The 18998-nt window shown below is 41.3% G+C and overlaps 1 protein-coding gene and 1 long non-coding RNA gene across 2 annotated transcripts; one reads left to right on the top strand and one right to left on the bottom strand.

Moving 5' to 3' along the window:
* Nucleotides 1-577: 577 nt before the first annotated feature.
* Nucleotides 578-6551, top strand: LOC103714765 (sugar transport protein MST6-like). The gene is made up of 4 exons (XM_088704468.2): nt 578-827; nt 928-1250; nt 2201-2830; nt 5869-6551. Exons 1-4 carry the CDS (start codon nt 695-697, stop codon nt 6346-6348), a joined length of 1566 nt encoding a protein of 521 aa, XP_088560594.2. The 5' UTR covers nt 578-694; the 3' UTR covers nt 6349-6551.
* A 6570-nt stretch (nt 6552-13121) lies between these two features.
* Nucleotides 13122-17434, bottom strand: LOC148702527 (uncharacterized). The gene is made up of 2 exons (XR_016396475.1): nt 16190-17434; nt 13122-14698 (listed from the first exon to the last, which is right to left on the bottom strand). It is a non-coding gene; the product is annotated as an uncharacterized LOC148702527 (long non-coding RNA).
* Nucleotides 17435-18998: the final 1564 nt, after the last annotated feature.

The following is an 18998-nucleotide window of genomic DNA, read 5'->3' as shown; positions in this document are numbered from 1 at the left end:
AGTCGGCAAATCAGGTTTTGGGCGTATCCAATTAATTAACTGTCATATATTTTCAACAGTATTGTCCATTGCGGGGACTGCGGATCAAGGGAATCACGGTCCAGACCGACGGTCCACATCCGATCACCCAGCGAGCCCAGCTCACACTGTCCAAAATCGGCGAGTTGGCGATCCGAATCGCCTCGTCCCCCCAACCGGATAGGCCCGCCGCCTTAACTTTTTTCTTTTTTTTCGCTAAAAGAAACGGAAGAGAGAGGTGAGGAGAAACTCACCCATGTAGCAATCCCCATTAGGCTCCCTCCTATTTTTTACTCATATTATTTTTATCCGTGACAAAGCTCCATCAGTCCGTATAAATATGTCATATCAAAATTATTTAAATAATGATAGACCAAATAACGGCTCCACCAAATAAATAAGGCGAAAAGCCATTCGATCTATGCAGGAATCTGGGCCACCCCGGGCGGGGTCAAAGCTTCATTCCCACCGTGCTACCACGTGGTGGTAGCTCACCCATTTTTTCACTCCACTCTTTCACTCCACTTTTTCACTCACTCCTCTATAAATCCCCGCCCCCATCCCCTTCCCAAACTCTCCTACTATTTCTTCACTTTCTCCTTTCTCTCTCTTTCGATCTTCCTTGTGGCTAGCGTCAGGGTTTCGTGTAGTCCAAGGGGGTTGGAGGTCTTCGGCAATGGCAGGAGGAGCGATCGTGAGCCCCGGGGCGCCGAAGGATTATCCCGCGAAGCTGACCTTCTTCGTGCTGTTCGCCAGCTTCGTCGCGGCGACCGGCGGGCTCATCGTCGGCTATGATATCGGAATCTCCGGTAACAAAGAAGCTCTCCTTTTCTGGGTATCTTATAGGGTTTCCATGGCTGGATCTGATGAGATTTGGGCTTTCTTTTCTGGTTGGATTCTCTTTGTTAGGTGGGGTGACTTCGATGGATTCGTTTCTTTCGAAGTTCTTCCCGTCCGTGTATCGGAAGGAGAAGGAGAACCAGAGCACGAACCAGTACTGCAAGTTCGACAGCCAGGTGCTGCAGATGTTCACATCGTCGCTGTACCTGGCGGCGCTGATCGCGTCCTTCTTCGCGTCGGCGGTGACGAGGATGTTCGGCCGGAAGTGGTCGATGTTCGGCGGTGGGATCACTTTCCTCGTCGGCGCCACCCTCAACGGCTTCGCCCAGGACGTCCTCATGCTCATCCTCGGCCGCATCCTCCTCGGCATCGGCGTCGGCTTCGCCGGTCAGGTACTATTCCAGAAAACAAAAATTTGGAGAATTTCTAAGATCGGAAGCAAAAGTGCTTCTTTGAATTTTTTCCCTATTCTGAGTTCTGTCTTTTTTCCCATTTCCGACGAAGGAGAAAAAAAGTTCCGGTTTGTTTTTGGATCCCCGGAGAAAAAGGTTTTTTCCGGGTGTCATATATCCCACTCTTAATTCCTTGTTTCGCATCTAAATCTTTCATTTTAGCTATTTTTTGAATATTATTTTTCAAAAATAATATTCGGAATGCTCTCCGGTCCCGGGGTTGAAGCGGGGAGGTTTTTGTGATTTTATTTTGGGATATTAGGTTGATAATAATAATTTTAAAATAGAAGCAACTCAAGCGGTAGACCGGGAGAGTGGGTCCGAATAGTTGTCTTGGTTCCGTCACAAGGTTGGCCCACGCAACTTCTTAAAATAAGAAAGTACGGAATATTTGTCATAAAAAACAAAGCGTTTTGATATTACTACTCCATTATTATTGGAGGTCAATAATATCATCCTCTAGTCATAACCTTTTTGTCTCGTTAAACCAGTGATCTGCTGTCTTCCTTCGGACAGCAAATTCTCTAGGAGCATATTGGACCTGTGTGGATTTTTTTATTGTTTGAGTTTTTTTTATTTATTTTTTGCACTGAGTGATTGCTGTTCAGAAATAGACACTTCCAAATTCCAACGTTTTTTTTTTTGTGTCTTTTTGATCATTTTTTGGACTAATATTTCAACAAGAGAACTCGTCGCGATTATCGTGAAAAAGTACGTCCACATCCTTATATCCAAACAATTCCTGCCATGGAGGATGCTTCTTTAATTTCTTATGGGCATACATGGAGGCAAGAATTAAACTCGGGAGTCTGTCTAGTTACAAAATCTTAGTTCTCTTTTTCTTATGTATCTTAGACTGTAGTGTCTTCTTGTTTTGATGGTGATTACAGTCCGTTCCGGTGTATCTTTCTGAGATGGCCCCTGCTCGAATGCGTGGAATGCTCAACATTAGCTTCCAATTGATGATCACCATTGGCATCCTTTCTGCCAATCTCATAAACTATGGAACATCCAAGATCAAAGGTGGATGGGGTTGGCGCATAAGCCTTGGCCTTGCTGCTGTCCCTGCTGGAATTATCACCCTCGGCTCGTTACTCCTTCCTGACACCCCGAACTCCCTCATCGAGCGTGGCCATGCTGATGAGGCCATGCGCATGCTCTGTCGCATCCGTGGAACTAAAGACATCCATGAGGAGTATAGCGATCTTGTTGCTGCCAGTGAGGAGGCCAAGCTCGTGAAGCACCCTTGGAGAAACATTCTTGAGAGGAAGTACCGCCCCCAGCTTATTATGGTCATCCTTATTCCTTTCTTCCAGCAGCTAACTGGCATTAACGTCATCATGTTCTATGCTCCTGTGCTCTTCAAGACCATCGGATTTGGAGGCAATGCGTCACTTATGTCAGCTGTCATCACGGGGTTGGTTAATGTGCTTGCTACTGTAGTCTCCATCTTCACCGTCGACAAGCTTGGCCGGCGGAAGCTTTTCCTACAGGGTGGATCCCAGATGCTTGCTTGTCAGGTATATTAACAATTCGATCCTGAAACATAGTCATGGATTGCATAAGCATTTGATTTTAAAATCTTTTATTGAGTTTGCTGCACTACTAATAGTGATATTATCAGAATTCGATGATCAGCCTGTCTTTCTTTTTGGTTTAAATTTTCTAGAAAGGTAGTTCATTTGGGACTATTTATTTTCTGGTCCCGCCATGGATTGCGGCGTAACAAAAAATCCCTGTTGACTGGGATTTCTATTTCCAGTCCATAGGGCATGTTATGTTGTAATTCACGGTTAGACCGAGAACGTGATGTAATTGTTAAAATGCCAACCATACCCCAGCCTCCGGTTCCCCATAGGCGCGCACCATCCAGGCATTCCATTAAGGAACGATACCCCCAGCTTGCGATTCTGCACAGGAGCATAACATCCAAGCATTCCATTAAGGAAATAACGCATGCCCATGCATGCCCAAATCCCTTCTTCTGCGTTTGGTTATCTCTTTCTCTGAAAGAAGTCCTCAGAAAGATCCCTCTGCTTATTTCATCAATTCCTAAAAAATATCCCTAAAGAACAGTTCTTCCTACTTTATTTCATCATTCTCTTTTCATCTATTGTTAAAAAAAATCTGCAGAATCTTAATACCAACTTTATGTCTTCATTCTCCTTTCCTATATCATTGAAAATATATTAAAATATTTTCCCACTTTGTTTCAATATTCTCTTTTCTAATATCCCCCAGCACAAAATTAGTAGTTACGTGCACACAGTTAATATATCTATTGTCAACATAGTTAAAAGTAACCTGCACATTAATTTCTCTTTCTACATATTTACATTTTGGTTGTACACAGTTAAGATACTAACACATGCCTTTATCAAGGCAAAGTATCCCGGTACAGTCAATATACATTTGTCAACTAAACATTGGCAACATAAGTGAATCCTTCGTCAACATACCATTTGGAACAATAATACTCAAACTATATCAATGTAACAAGTATTTTATAAGATAAATGAGATGTAAAGTTATAATGTTATATTACATAACGTACTCAATCTATTACAATGTTATATTACACAGTTGAGACATAAAGTTACTTGCTATGTTATACAACATGCTCTAATTTCTCATGCTGGGTAACCTCTGCTCGTACCATGCCCATAACCTGTCATAGGTAAAACAGTGGCCATTAAACAAAATATGTGCTGCAACCCAGCTCCTATACAATGAGAGATCCTTAAATTTATCATGTAATGGTCTCGAGCTTCCTCTTGTCAATATCTCTGCAAACATGAGCACATATACCCTGCAGTCTATACTATCAGCCTTTTGCTGTGCACGGTCATGAACTTCTCTAGTCCATTCTCGTTGCAGTCTAACTCTTAGTGCTTCAAAAGCATTTACCCATCATCAATGCCTCATCTGACTTTGCTGGTGACAATTCTAGGATTTTCAGTAACTTGTAGATTTGGCATAGATGACAATATAATGGAAAAACACTCCAATTTAGGGAAGTTAATATGTTAACATCATCTAGCATCAGATAATAGCATAACATTCATTTCTGCAATTGAAGAGCACAAGGTGGTGGGGGAGAGTTTTTTTAATACAATTGCATACACACCAAAGCTAAGATTCAGCTATGAAGATTATTACATTTTTCAAAATAAACAAAATGACATCAAGCTTAGATATTTAAAAATTTGAAAAAGAACTAGAAGAAAAGTCATATTTGGGAAGCCATCGACCCATGTACAACAACTTACCAGCTGAACATTTCAAACTTATAACACTGCTGTCAGTTTATTCTGCTCTTAATGAATGAATGATATCATACCACGTGAAGTGTCTTACTTCCTCCATTTTCCCTTTTTCAAAAAAAATCAACCCACAAATACCCTATTTTCTCTATTTTTTTCTGCCTCAGATGCTGTTCTAATACCATTCTCCCTCATCCATCTCTCCTTTGCCTTTGACATCTCATCATTGAGCTGCCTCTCCTCCATCTTTAACAACCTCAGGCCCTCATACAGCCTTAGGAAGTAGCCTTCAGGCCTCAAACACCATGTAGCAAACACCCGAAACAACACCTCCAAGTCAACACCAAGTCTCTCAACAATTGAACAAACATTAAAAAAACGATAATGTATTACATAATGATCAAGTCTTTGCAGCATTCAGCTAATTATGTATTACATAATGATAATGTATTAAAAAATTCTGTGTTGATCAAGGCTTTTACCTTCCTTTTGTCGAGCGTCAATGCACTGCCGCAAACGAACATGGTTCGCCGGAGATGCACGCCGGAGACTGTACTAGCAGGCTAGATAGGTGGAGGGAGGTAGCAAAGTGAGGGGAGGACGCACCACCGCGGACGAAGACGGTGGGACGAAGGCAGTTGGCCAGGACAATGTGAGGCCACTACATCGACGCATGCCGGAGAGGCGGCAAGTCAGAGGCCGGATGGGTGGAGGGAGGTGGCAGAGTGAGGGGAGGGACGCGTGGTGGAATGCAACTGGGGAAGATGGAGAGTCCAATGATTTGGAAAAAAGGGGTTGGGGATTGGAAGGCATTTTTATCCTCCAGGGACAGGAACTTAAGGACTCATTTGTCTATGGCTTGGATCTTATAAAACCAGTCCATGGTGGTTAAAAGTTAAGGCACGGTCAGATGGATAGTTAACTTCCCCCTTTTTCAGTCCTTCCATCTCACCAGTTCTGGACTGTTGTTTCTGAAAAGTTTTGTATATAAAGATATGATTGTCGAAGCTCAATTTTAATATTTGTTTTGCGATCTGGTATAAGTCTAATCTATTGCATGAGCAACCAGAACATCATTGTTATCTAAGGCCATGCTATTTGGATTAACCCAATTATTTATTCATCACTGTCATGGACATAATGTGGATCATTCAAAAATAAATTTCCTGGAATTTGGAGAGAAATTAGTATCTTAACACCAACTCTGTTTTGATTCCACACGCAGGCAAGTTATAATTCGCACACATTATCTCTTTTCAGTGCATATACTAAGACATGGTTGTTTTTTTGTGCAGATCATTGTGGGGACACTGATTGCAATCAAATTTGGGACTAGTGGGGAGGCAAATCCTTCCAAGACCTATGCAGCCTTCGTGGTGCTCTTCATTTGTGTCTATGTTGCTGGTTTTGCATGGTCTTGGGGCCCATTAGGTATCCTGGTACCCAGTGAGATATTCCCGCTAGAGATTCGGTCAGCTGGGCAAAGCATCAACGTCTCTGTTAACATGCTCTTCACCTTCATGATCGCCCAGGCTTTCCTAACGATGCTCTGCCACATGAAGTTTGGCTTGTTCTACTTCTTTGGTGGGTGGGTTTTAATCATGACCACTTTTGTTGCCTTCTTCCTTCCTGAGACTAAGAATGTGCCAATTGAAGAGATGATTCTGGTCTGGAAGGCTCACTGGTTCTGGGGCAAGTTCATTGCTGATGAAGACATCCACGTCGGCGGCGGCATTGAGATGGGCAATGGCATGCCAAAGGCTGCGTCCAAGTGATGAACGTGAAATCAGAGGGATTGAACTTATAGGTGGTAGTTAGTGGTCTGATTCTTTCAACCAGGACTTTAGTTGTTTGCTTTCAATTTCTTTTTTAATGATATAGTTTTTTGTTTCTTTTTGATCTTATGTACGGTATCAATCAATGTTGAAAGGATTAAGAGACCTCAGGAAAGCTTGGATCATTATATTATTGTTATGATGATGTGAAGGGTTTTCTGCGCTTCTGCTCCTATTTCTCTTCTGCTCTTCTCCACTCTCTAGTCAGTGATATTTGCCATCTTTTGGAGGAGTCTGATTCTTTAGTGTCATACATGTATTTCGAGAGACGAACAGTATGACAGATTGGATTGCTTCCTTTACAGCACATCATTCTGGAGCCGTTACATGGAGGCATTAGAGCATGTGCCATCGACACTAGAGCGTATTTTGTACGGTAACTATTTCGAGTGTATTCACGGCCGTATGTATTGAGACGCCGATACACCAAAAAAAAAAAAAAAAATCAAAAAAGTAGTTGCACATGGAAGAATTCTTGTCGTGGTACCAAGAATGTGTTGTAAGTTAGTAAGTTACATGGTTCTTGTAGTAGACCCTGTCAGGCAAGATGTGTACTTATTATAACCATTATCATCTATTATTAATAAATATTCTTTATTATTATGCTGATCTTCAAAATTACCTTTGAATCTTTAACAAGCTAAGGTTCTACTCTGGTAGTTAGGTATTGAAAAGTTATTTGAAACCTCCAAACTTCAGAATTGTGTCATTCTTCTGAACCTTTATAATAAGAATTTCAAAATATTAGCTTTGCTTTTCCCTTTTTCTTCTTTGAGCTACCAAATGATTAGCTTTTTCGCTTCTGAAAGTAATGTTAGGTTTCCCGCGGAGAAATTTCTGGTTAGAGTTTTCGTTTTCTTATGAGACTAATTAGAGCAGGCAGCATAGTGTATATGGATATTTGTAAATGAGTTCTAGGCTTCAGGCTTTGTAATTTTCAATTATCGTCTATTCTAATCATGCACCATATTTTGCTTCTACGTTCCAGGAGATGTAATTACTAGTTTCCCTTCCAATATTCGCAACGTTGTACCCTATCCGGTTTGTGGTGTTGTAGATGAATATCTTAGCCAGCTAATTCACATGGTTGCTTTATTAGCAATTATGAAGTTACCCAATCGAGAATTTTGCCAACCAGATCCCCTGTAATGATCATTGTGCTTCCAGATTTTGTCATTCGAGAAGACAGTCAAAGATCGGGCAATCTAGATTTGCATGTCTCAAATTTCTTTTCAGATAATCCAAACTTTAACCATCCAATCTATGATTTTTTTTTGCTCCAAAGCGGTCCAATTCATTCGGTTCCCCCACGCTTCACCAGGATTGATTTACCTTAGGAAGTAGCCGGTATGACTTATTTGTTGCTGGGTTTAGATTATATCTTTCACGCGAAAGAATGATTGTTCTTCCCTCGGCCTATATAAGTCTCGAAGTAGTTGTTGCACGATTCAACAATTGATGTCATAAAAAAGAAAGAAAATGATGAATTAGTCTTTCGCGTGAAAGATACAACCCAAACCCTTTGGTGCTCTGTGCCTACACTTTGTCAAGATTTTATCAAATTGAGAAAATATTTCATGCAAGAATGGAACACTAGAGTGATGCCGGTGTGGTTCATCTTGTAATTATCTGCAGCTTCCCTCCCACATCTATGACTCGTAGGTCTGTCTCCTGCAATGATTGAAACCAAAACCATCATTAAGCTTTTAAGCAGCATCAATGAATGCTTTAAACAAATACAATGTGTCGATTGGCTTATTTGCGTTATAACACAATGTCGTTGCTCATTGGCAGGTTGGGCACCACGCGCATCATAATCCCGTTATGGTGCATGACATCTACTTGCATAACCATGCAGGCTCATGTATTACGTAAAACATGGGGCATGGTCAGCCTATGGGAGAGGACATGCCTCTCTACCACCGGCAAACCTAATCCACAATTGAAGTCACCTTGTTACATCTATCCATGAAGGTTCTTGGCCGCCTTTCTCGTAATAAATGGAATCGTATTCCCCGTGTTCCGATGAAATCCTTTGCATATCCTTTTCTTCACCTCCAACTTTATTTGCTTTCTTTTATTTTTCCCCCATTTTTCTGCTCTCCTTCTGGTAAGGATACGGTCATATCATGCAGCTAAGTAGGTTTGGATTCACCACATATGGTCTCTATAGAGCAGGTTGTGAAGGTGACGCCTTTTAATTAAAAGAAACATGCATGGTCACACCCAATACTTGGAGGGCCCTCCTACGTCAAACCGCAAGTTCTGGGCATGGATTATTGTTTATATGTGAGTTCATGAAAAACCTATGATGGGCGAGTTGTTTATCATGCATTTCCGATGAGAAAAGGGAGAAAAAAGTTGCATGAGAGCATAGGTTCAATATAAACTGCTTGCTTGACCCGTCCTCCCCAAATCCAGTTGGATTGTGGATAAAAAAATGGATAAGAATGTTCTGTAAGAATGTTGAAGAGATATATACAGAGGAATCTCTAGTATTTGAAACCGGTCTTGAAGCGTGAATTAACACTATCCTTAAAACGAATTTTGCCCCTACTATGTTGAGGTTGATGATCCAGCAAACCAATCTTGAAGTGCCAAGTGCTAATTTTTGATTAATATAATTATTGGCTTTTTCTCCACAACTTTCCACCAAAAAGTTACTTTAATATGTGTAGGATATAAATGCTTATAAAGCTATCTAAAAAACTTTACATAAGCAATGTGGGACTAAAACTTCTCTCAACATTACAAACTACCAAAAGGAAGGAGACTTCCAACATAGACAGGAGGATTGTTAAGACTAGTGGCTTCCATCTCTTTCATCAGCAACCAAGGCTTCACCCGTCGTGATCATTGAAAGTTGGTAATGGTTTCCAACTTCCCCTACCGATAAAGCGAACAAAGAGAGAACTTACACACCAAAGGAATTGTAAGACAGGTAAATTGTCCTTTCTTTTATTAGTACAAGGACTCGACTAACCATCCAGGGTTATCATCCAACTTCTCATACAAGTGGAGAACAAACGTGATAAAAGAATACCAAACCCAGTTGTATCTCGGGATTTGCTTCTGGGCTACTCCAGAAACAAACATTTACTTTTATAAGAGGATATCTATGCTTTGTTCCACTAGTCTATGTGGCTTTCATTCAAAAAATTGGACCCTTCAAGTCTAGCATTTCTAGTTGTGATCTGAGTGTGGGCTTTCATTTAAGAAATTGGACCTGCAGGTTCAAACGAATAAAGAGGGAGACTCTCCAATACTTAATGGAAAATTCTGAGAGATCAATGGAAGCTCATGGCTCGGCAATAATTTTTTTGAACCCCCGTAAATAAACTACTAGGGAACCATGGCAACAAGACCAACATAGAATTCATTACTCATTGAAAGAAATACAAACGAAGGAAGTACTTCTCAAAGAGAAACCACACTATCCTTTTATTCATAACTAACATGCAAATATTCCATTTCTTGTAGAAATAGTAGAGCCCTTCATCCCTCAACGCACAGCCACTGACCCACAAAAAGCTTATCACAGTCCAGATTAGGGTTGATGCGACTAAACTCTTCTGCAGTCAAGTTGAATGATTGTTGGACCATGAAGCATGTATCGCCACTCTGCACCCCATAAGCATTCTCGCAGCTTGAGGTTGATGGTTTTGCAAACCCAACTGTTGCCACAAGAGATCAGGAAGAGTGTTAGGAACACACTGGACCATGAATTCTCATTAACATCCTCTAACAACCTAAATAAAATTCTAAAAAAAAAAAAAAGAAAAAAAATGATAAGTTCAGTTGTATGGTGTCTACCATATTCTCCTAAACTCCTACTATTGACAACAACCTACTAAAGTATCTAAATAACTCTTAATTTTTCCTGTTATTTATTTCAAACTGCTTTTTTTTAATCTTTTTTTTTTCCGAGTTGTCATCTCCTATGTGACCTGGGAATATATCCGGATTCAAGTAAAGCCCAAAGCCAAACTAGCCCAGCTGAGTTCGAGCCCACCCATCCCCTGCCTCAGGGACAAGCTATAAAGCAAACGAGAACTAGCGGAACCAAGCTCTGAGGTGACTTTGTTGACCCTAGTATTATTTGCTTATAAGAGTACTCCTAAAACTTACAGTCAAACAGCCTCCCCTAGGCCATGTTGATGGCGAGAAGGAGAGAGACCATAATGGCCACGTTAACGAATACAGCAACTTTGTTGTTTGCCTTGGCCATCTTCTTTCTTCTCCCTCTCCCCTCGCAAGTTGAAGCCCCGTTTATTCTTATGTTCGTTAGAGCAAGGTCTCATCCTTTATATAGTGAGCTCCTATGAAGGGATAAGCTAACAAGAAACCAAAAGGTGCTCTTTGGAACCTCCGTTTAAGAAGCCGGCTTCAATTCTGGACACTTGATTCAATAATATGTACATTGCTATGTTAATTTAAGCATGAGATCTTTGTGTGACGTAAGGACGGGCTTGTCCAAGTTGAGATCCCAAGATGGTCTTTGATTGTGTTTGTCAATTTCTTGTCATGGAATGCTCGGGACAGCAAATTTCTAGTAGTATATCATAATAATTTTGTCTGCCCCAAGTCTAAATACTATAACATAATTAGTTTGCCGAGATGATTTTATCATTTTGCTTCACAAACATGCTGGGACTATAATGATATAAATTTTGTTTGTTCTTTTAAGAACTATGACGGGAGAAATAATCCATGACAAAATCGGGATATAAGGATGGAACTGATCTCAAATCCTTGCTATCAATCACTAGAAACTCTATAGAATAAACCGATAATATACTAGAATGCAATTATTCACTTGGGATCCGATTCAAGAACCCTCATCTAATTATGGATCAATTTCCTATGGTTAATTAAAGAAAACAGAGATGCTGATGAGAGTTGGCTGTTTTGCAATCGCTTAAAATAGATTAGTGTATGGAAATTGAGTGACTGGACCAGAACCTACCAAGTTAGTACTTGAAGTTGTCAAAATTTATAAACCACAATATATGTTTTCGTACATTAAGGAATGAAAGTACATTTTTAATCATTCAATGACTTACTAATAAAACATCAACGGGCAATACATTATATCCATTTTATACCTATTCTTTCTCCATAAGTCGCATTTTAAAATAGCAAATTCTACATTTTAATTAATGGGCTCTTTTGACTAGAGCTGATCAAATGCCAGGCCGGGCCGGACTTGCGCCGAGCTCTATAGCAAAAAATTAGGCCTGATGTTTAGGCCCAAGCCCGGCCCGACTCAAACATTGGGCCTCTATTTTTGTCCAAGCCCAGCCCATTTCTATAAAGCCAATACGAGACCCGCCCAACAGACCCAATATTGATATATGCGTAAGATTTTGTTATTGTAATATATAATTAGTTATTATTAGTAATATATAAAATATATTAAATATATATGATTATTTTGGCCCAATCTAGGCTGATTTATAATTTTTCAAGCCGGGCCCGATTTTCAAATTGGGCCAACTTTTTGTCGATCCCGTCCTACCAACTTATTTTTATTATCCAAGTCCGCCAAATTTCATGCCGGGATAGAAGGGTGCTTTCAACCAGCACTCTCCGTTTTGTGGTGTTGTAGATGAATATCTTAGTCAGCTAATTCACATGTTTGCTTTATTAGCGATTATGAAGTTACCCAATGGAGAATTTTGCCAACCGGATCCCATGTAAAGATCTCTGCTTCCAGATTTGTCATTCAAGAGTACAGTCAAAGATCAGGCAATCTTGTTTTGCATCTCTCAAATTTCTTTTCATATAATCCAAGCTTTAGCTATCCAATCTATGATTCTTTTGGCTCCAAAACGGTCCAATTCATTCGGTTCCCTCACCCTTCACCAGGATTGATTTACCTTAGGAAGTAGTCGGTATGACTTATTTGTTGCTGGGTTTAGATTACATCTTTGGTGCGAAAGAGTGATTGTTCTTTTCTTGGCCTATACATATCTCGAAGTGATTGTTGCACAATCCAACATTTGATGTTATATATATTAAAAAAAAAATGAATTAGTCTTTCGCACGGAAGATACAACCTGAAGCCTTTGTTGCTCTATGCCCACCCTTTGTCAAGATTTTATCAAATTGAGAAAACACTAGATTGATACCAATGTGGTTCACCTTGTAATCTGCAGCTTCCCTCACACAACTATGACTCGTAGGTCTGTCTCCTGCAACGAATACTGAAACCAAAACCATCATTAAGCTTTTAAGCAGCATCAATGAATGCTTTAAGCAAATACAATGTTTTGATTGGCTTATTTTCGGTATAACAAAATGTGTTTGCTCCTTGGCAGGTTGGGCACCACACGTATCACATAATCCCGTTATGGTGCATGACATCTACTTGCATGCATAACCATGCAGGCTCACGTATTACGTAAAACATGGGGCATGGTCAGCCTATAGGAGAGGACATGCCGCTCTACCGCTGGCAAACCTAATCCGCAATTGAAGTCACCTTGTTACATACCTATCCATGAAGGTTCTTGGCCACCTTTCTCGTAATAAATGGAATTGTATTCCCCGTGTTCCGATGAAATCCTTTACATATCCTTTTTCTTCACCCCCAACTTTATTTGCTTTCTTTTATTTTTCCTCCTTTTTTATGCTCTCCTTCTAGCCTTCTCGATAAGGATACGGTTTTATCATGCAGCTAATTAGGTTTAGATTCACACATCTGGTTTATGTTGAAAAAAAAGAATGAGAGAGAGAATTATATTTCTGTCTGTCAATTACAATGTACAAGAGCAGCCTTTATATGGTACTAGAAGGCTGATGAAGTTTGGTAAGTCCGACTAAATTTAGCACAAACAATCACAAATCAACCAATGTGATGTTTGGTAAGGCTGACTATGTTTGGCACAATCCATGGTCCTATAATGATTTTAACATCCCCCTCAAACTCAAGGTGGTAAAGTGGACACCAACTTGAGTTTGAAAACAAGAGATCGAAAGATGACAGGAGGATGAGCTTTGGTGAAGACGTCCACAGCGAGGACAGATCTAAAAAAAAGGCAACCGAAGCTCAACAATGCTCATAGACGAAAGCTCCATAGAAGAAGAGCAAGAGACCTCGAACTGGATGATGGAGCCGAATGCAGCAAATAAAATTGGAGATTGAGGACTGGGGCAACGCCAAACAGATATACGCCTCCATGATCAAGAGTGGGACTGTGCCAGTTGAGTTTACCTTTACTAATCTTTTGATAAGACAGTGTGATGCATTGCTGGAGTTTGGAGCGGGACCGCACCTACCGAGTTTACCTTCGTCAAGCTTTTGACGGTACAGCGTGGCATGCATTACCATCGCCTAAATGGAAGAACAGGAGCATCGGAAGCAGGTACTCACGAAGCTTAACTCCCTCATCTTCGAAGGAACAGGAGCACCGAAAGCGGGTGCTAAAGGAGTTTAACACTCTCATCTCCAGAGAAACAGGAGCACTGGAAGCTGGTGTTCAGGGAGCGTAACTCCCTCATCTCTGGAGGAATATGAGCATCGGAAGCGGGTGCTGGGGGAGCTTAACTCCCTAATCTCTAGAGGAACATGAGCATCGGAAGCAGGTGCCCAGGAAGCTTAACTCCCTCACCTTTTGAACCCCATCAAGGTGCGCAGTAAAATTGTGCTCTGCAATAGGGAGAGATTGGATCCCGCGCTCACCTGATCACCATTGCCCGAGTAGAATCGCCCGTAGCCATGGCACATCCAAGGATCCTTACCTCGAACCAACACTCCGATCAAGGAAATTGAGAAGAGAACGAAGAGGTGAAGAGTTGGCTCTCCTCTTGTTTTTGCTCCCCACGAGCAGTGTGAAGTAGAAGAGCACTCTAAAGAAGAACCCCCAGGCCCCGGTTATCCACAATTAAACAATTCCACTTGCTGAGGTCGGCAATCCCTTGCTGCTTCAATATATCGGAGCCGGTCGTGATGCATGTGTTGCCGGTTAATTAAGCTGTGTCCCAGTGTGTTGCTCATGGCCTTCAGAAAGTTCAATTTCACCATCATCGGCAGGCTCCCCAGCGGCGTGTTGTCGATACAAAGAAGGATGCGAGCGAGCTCGTCGGCGGAGATGGTGCCGTTGTGATCGAGGTCAAAGATAGAGAAGGCGTGATGGAGATCCTCGAGGGCAGCGCAGTCGTCAACCGTGCGGACGTTGAGGTCGACAAACTCGTCATAGTAGATGAAGCACCACTGATTGAGGGATGAGTGGCACCCAGGGGTGGCCCAATGCATTTGGAAGCCTAAGGCGAACTCAGTAAGAAAGACCTTTTTTAAAAAATAATAATAAAAAATTTTAATAAGTGTAAAATACTTTAAAATTTTATTTAAAAATAATTCTTCAAGATGCAAAATTACTAACCAAACTTAATTCTACCAACTACACTTAATTCTACAAAATTTGGCAGTACGAGTTACAAGCACATTTACAACCCGTTATAACTGTAACATAGAAAAGATAACATTCTTTAAAAGAAAGAGCAGACTCTAGAAGAAATTAACAGATTGTTTGAACCTTACAATATTGATGATATTTGAAGAATCTTTAACAGATTGTAAGTGCAACAGAAGAATCTTACAATATTGATGATATTTGAACCTTAACAAATGAGAGGATTCAGCCTGCTTTAGAGTTTTTGGGATTGAATTATGGTTCCAGTTTCCTTACATTCATTTCTAGGCGATGACAGATTGGATTACTGATGGGTCTGCTGGAAAGGATGATAGCATTTACTCGCGGGAAGGCAATGCGCCAAAAAGAACATAGGGCAAGGGTCCCATCTACGATTCCCGAGAGCTTAACAAAATGTGAAGTCATTAAATGATAGCAGGCTTTCATGACTAGAAGTTAGAAAATAACAGTGCACCACAATCCAAATTTAGATGACAAAGTACTGGGCCTTAAAGAAACCTAAACAAGATAAGCAAGTCAGAACTACAAACCAAAACTGGAACAAATATTTTGCTATAACCTAGAAGAATTGTTTTAACTGCAATTGCAGAACCTATTGAATATATGACAATAATCATAGTGTCAAATAATGGCTGAAGCTGCTAATGTGTGGATGAAGATTAAGGTCCTAATTTCTAAGTGAAATCTAGAGTAATTAGGAACTTTGGGAGCTTTAGCTAGCTTCTCAATCAGCAAGGACCTTCTTGTTGGATCTGCATTAGTATTGCCTGAGTGGCAGTAGCAATTTATATTATGACGAAAAACCAACATCATAACCTATGAAGCTCTTTACTTTCTCCAAAGCTAGCATTCTATTTTTTGGTTCATAAAGAACAGCGAGGATAAATTCACATTCACATGTTCATACAAGCTCCAAATCCTCACTGTCAAACTGTCAAACAGATGGCGTGCCTTCAAAACTACTAAACAGGGATAACAGCTTAACAGATAACAAGCTCCAAATCCTCACAGTCAAACTGTCAAACAGATGGCGTGGCATCAAAAGTACTGAATGGGGATAACAGCCTAATAGATAACAAGCTCCAAATCCTCACAGTCAAACTATCAAACAGATGGCGTGCCATCAAAACGGGGACAACAACTTAACAGATAACAAGCTCCAAAAAAGTCCAACAGGCATTCCGATACCACCAGTACACGCATATGAAATTCAAACAAAAAAAAAAAAAAACAAAAAACCTTGAATTTCATAAACATGAAACAAGTTAATCAAGGAACTTGGGTTGCTGTAGCACAATAAGGAAAGCATGTACTGAAGTCTTTACAGGGAAATATCTGAAGAGCACCTGCCAGAGAGAGATAGATAAACTAGACAGCTAGGGGGGAATCAGTTAGACTTGTGACTGTATCAAGTGGTGCATTTGCATCTAAGTCGGAAAGCTATCTAAGGACTAGGTTATGGAACGTTTCCCCCCCAACCCCCTCGGGGGGAGTCCTTAGTAAACTACCTATCTGGGAATTCCCTCTTATCTTAAGAAGCAAGCCAACCCAACCAACCTGACGAGAGGTTCCCTGCTTGCTCTCTGTTATGGCTTTCTTACTTGCTACGCGATCTAGCGGTGCCATTTCGCTATCAATTTATCCTGCACTGTGATAATGCCAGCGCTACAACCTGAGACTAGTTTACTTCAGACTTTTCCGGCTAGTCTAGGGCCCTAGACCTGGCGGAGAACTACTTCAGCAATAATAAATCCTAATCCACCTAGAGGCTGGAGAGGACGGCGAACGGACGAAGGACGGAAGAAGTGAAGAACTAAGGAGGATGGAGGAGGAAGTGAACTGTGAACCGAAGAACTAGATAGTAGGAACAGGAAGGAAGAACCGAAGATTGAAGAAGAAGAGTTTAGAACTTTAGAGGGCCCTGGACTCTGGTTATCTGGGAAGACTGGGATTCTGGTGACTACGGCGGATGGAGAAGACAGGCTATGGTGGTCCTATGGGCTATGGACGGCAGCCGGCAGGAGGACAGAGAACGGGCTAAGACGTCTGGATCGTAGCCTCGTAGGCAGCAGGCAGCTATGCTGGAGCAGCTCGTAAGCTTCCGAGTTCCGACTTCGACTTGGTTCGTAGGCAGCTATGCTGGCTCGTAGGAGACTCCCGGAGGCCTTCCTTTGGGCCGAGGCCTTAGGCGACCGAGGCTCCCGGTCGCCTAAGGCTTGGGCCGCCCCTGGTGGCACCGTGGAGTAGCAGCGCGGTCCCCGTCTTCGTCGAAGAGATCGGAGATGGGGCGCATGGAGAGGCGGCGAGGCGCCACCACTCATCTTCCTCGAGGAAAAGGAAGGAGCACGAAGAGGAGAGGAGGAGACGGATTCTAGCTGTGTGTATGGTTGGTAAAGAGTTCGTGAGAGAGAGAGAGAGAGGAAGAGTTGAGGACAATTTAATGACAAGGCTACGGAATACGAGAAGAAGTTGAAGGCCATAGAAAGATCCCGACGACTTTCCTTTCTTCTATGCGGAAGCCTGAATCCAATGAATCGCATCGGCTCTAAGAAAGATCAGAGCGGACGAAAGGTGGCTGGGTCGCCGCCGAGTGGACGAGCTTGCTTGCAGTCCCTCCTCTCCACCCAAAAAAAAAACCCAGAGAATCCACCAACAAGAAGGGGTTTTTTTTTTTTTTTGATTTTGGTTTGGCTCTGATAACACGTTGAAAGAGAAGAATAAGAGAAGAGAATTATATTTCTGCACGTCAATTACAATGTACAGGAGCAACTTTTATATAATACTGGAGGCTAACAAAGTTTGGTAAGACCGACTAAGTTTGGCACAATCAATCAAGATAAAGTTTAGTAAGATGGACTATGTTTGGTGCAATCAATGGTCCTACAATGATTCTAACAGTCTATAGAGCAGCTTGTGAAGGTGACGTCCTTTTAATTAAGAGAAACATGCATGGTCACACCTAATATTTAGAAGGCCCCAATTTTCCTACGTCAAACCGCAAGTTCTGGCCACGGATTTTTGTTTACATGTGAGTTCATGAAAAACCTATGACGGGCGAGTTGTTTGTCACGCATTTCCAATGAGAAGGGAGAAAAAAGTTGCTTGAGAGCGTAGGTTCAATATAAACTGCTTGCTTGACCCGTCCTCCCCAAATCCAGTTGGATTGTGGATAAAAAAATGGATAAGAATGAAGTGACGTGGAAATGCGTTGTAATCACGCAAAAAGTTTGGACTTGAAAAAGTTTGACATCACCTCGTGACACGTCGGCTTCGTAAGAATGGAGAAGAGATCTCTGTGCCTATAGACAGGAATAGAGGATTGTAAGACTAGTGGCTTCCATCTCTTTCATATAAGTGGAGAACCAACATGATGGAAGAACACCAAACCCAGTTGTATCTCGGGAGTCGTCTCTGGGCTGCTCCAGTAACAAACATTTACTTTTATAAGAGGATATCTAATGTTTTATTCCACTAGTCTATGTGGCTTTCATTTAAAAAATTGGACCCTTCAAGTCTAGCATTTCTAGTTGTGATCTGAGTGTGGGCTTTCATTTAAGAAATTGGACCTGCAGGTTCAAACGAATAAAGAGAGAGACTCTCCAATACTGAATGGAAAATTCTGAGAGATCAATGGAAGGCTCGGCAATAATTTTTTTGAACCCACGTAAAGGAACTACTTGGGAACCATGGCAACAAGACCAGCATAGAATTCATTACTCATTGAAAGAAATACAAACGAAGGAAGTACTTCTCAAAGAGAAACCACTATCCTTTTATTCATAACTAACATGCAAATATTCCATTTCTTGTAGAAATAGTAGAGCCCTTCATCCCTCAACGCAAAGCCACTGACCCACAAAAAGCTTATCACAGTTCAGATTAGGGTTAATGCGACTAAACTCTTCTGCGGTCAAGTTGAATGATTGCTGGACCAGGAAGCATGTATCGCCACTCTGCAACCCATAAACATTCTCACAGCTTAAGGTTGATGCTTTTGCAAACCCAACTGTTGCCACAAGAGATCAGGAAGAGTGTTAGGAACACACTAGCTAGACCTTGAATTCTCATTAACATCCTCTAACAACCTAAATAAAATTCTAAAAAAAGAAAAAAAAAATGAAAAATTCAGTTGTATGAAGTCTACCATATTCTCCT

The sequence above is a fragment of the Phoenix dactylifera genome, chromosome 9, assembly GCF_051530095.1.
Source record: "Phoenix dactylifera cultivar Ajwa chromosome 9, Ajwa_hap1_PhDact_Kaust_v1.1, whole genome shotgun sequence".
Classification (NCBI taxonomy): Eukaryota; Viridiplantae; Streptophyta; class Magnoliopsida; order Arecales; family Arecaceae; genus Phoenix; species Phoenix dactylifera.
Note: the sequence above shows the minus strand (reverse complement) of the source record. Positions and strands in the feature narration are given on the sequence as shown.

Coding starts and splice junctions, on each gene's coding strand:
- LOC103714765 (XM_088704468.2), top strand. CDS start 695: ATGGCAGGAGGAGCGATCGTGAGCCCCGGGGCGCCGAAGGATTATCCC. Junction 828..927: donor CTATGATATCGGAATCTCCG/GTAACAAAGAAG, acceptor TCTCTTTGTTAG/GTGGGGTGACTTCGATGGAT. Junction 1,251..2,200: donor GCGTCGGCTTCGCCGGTCAG/GTACTATTCCAG, acceptor TGGTGATTACAG/TCCGTTCCGGTGTATCTTTC.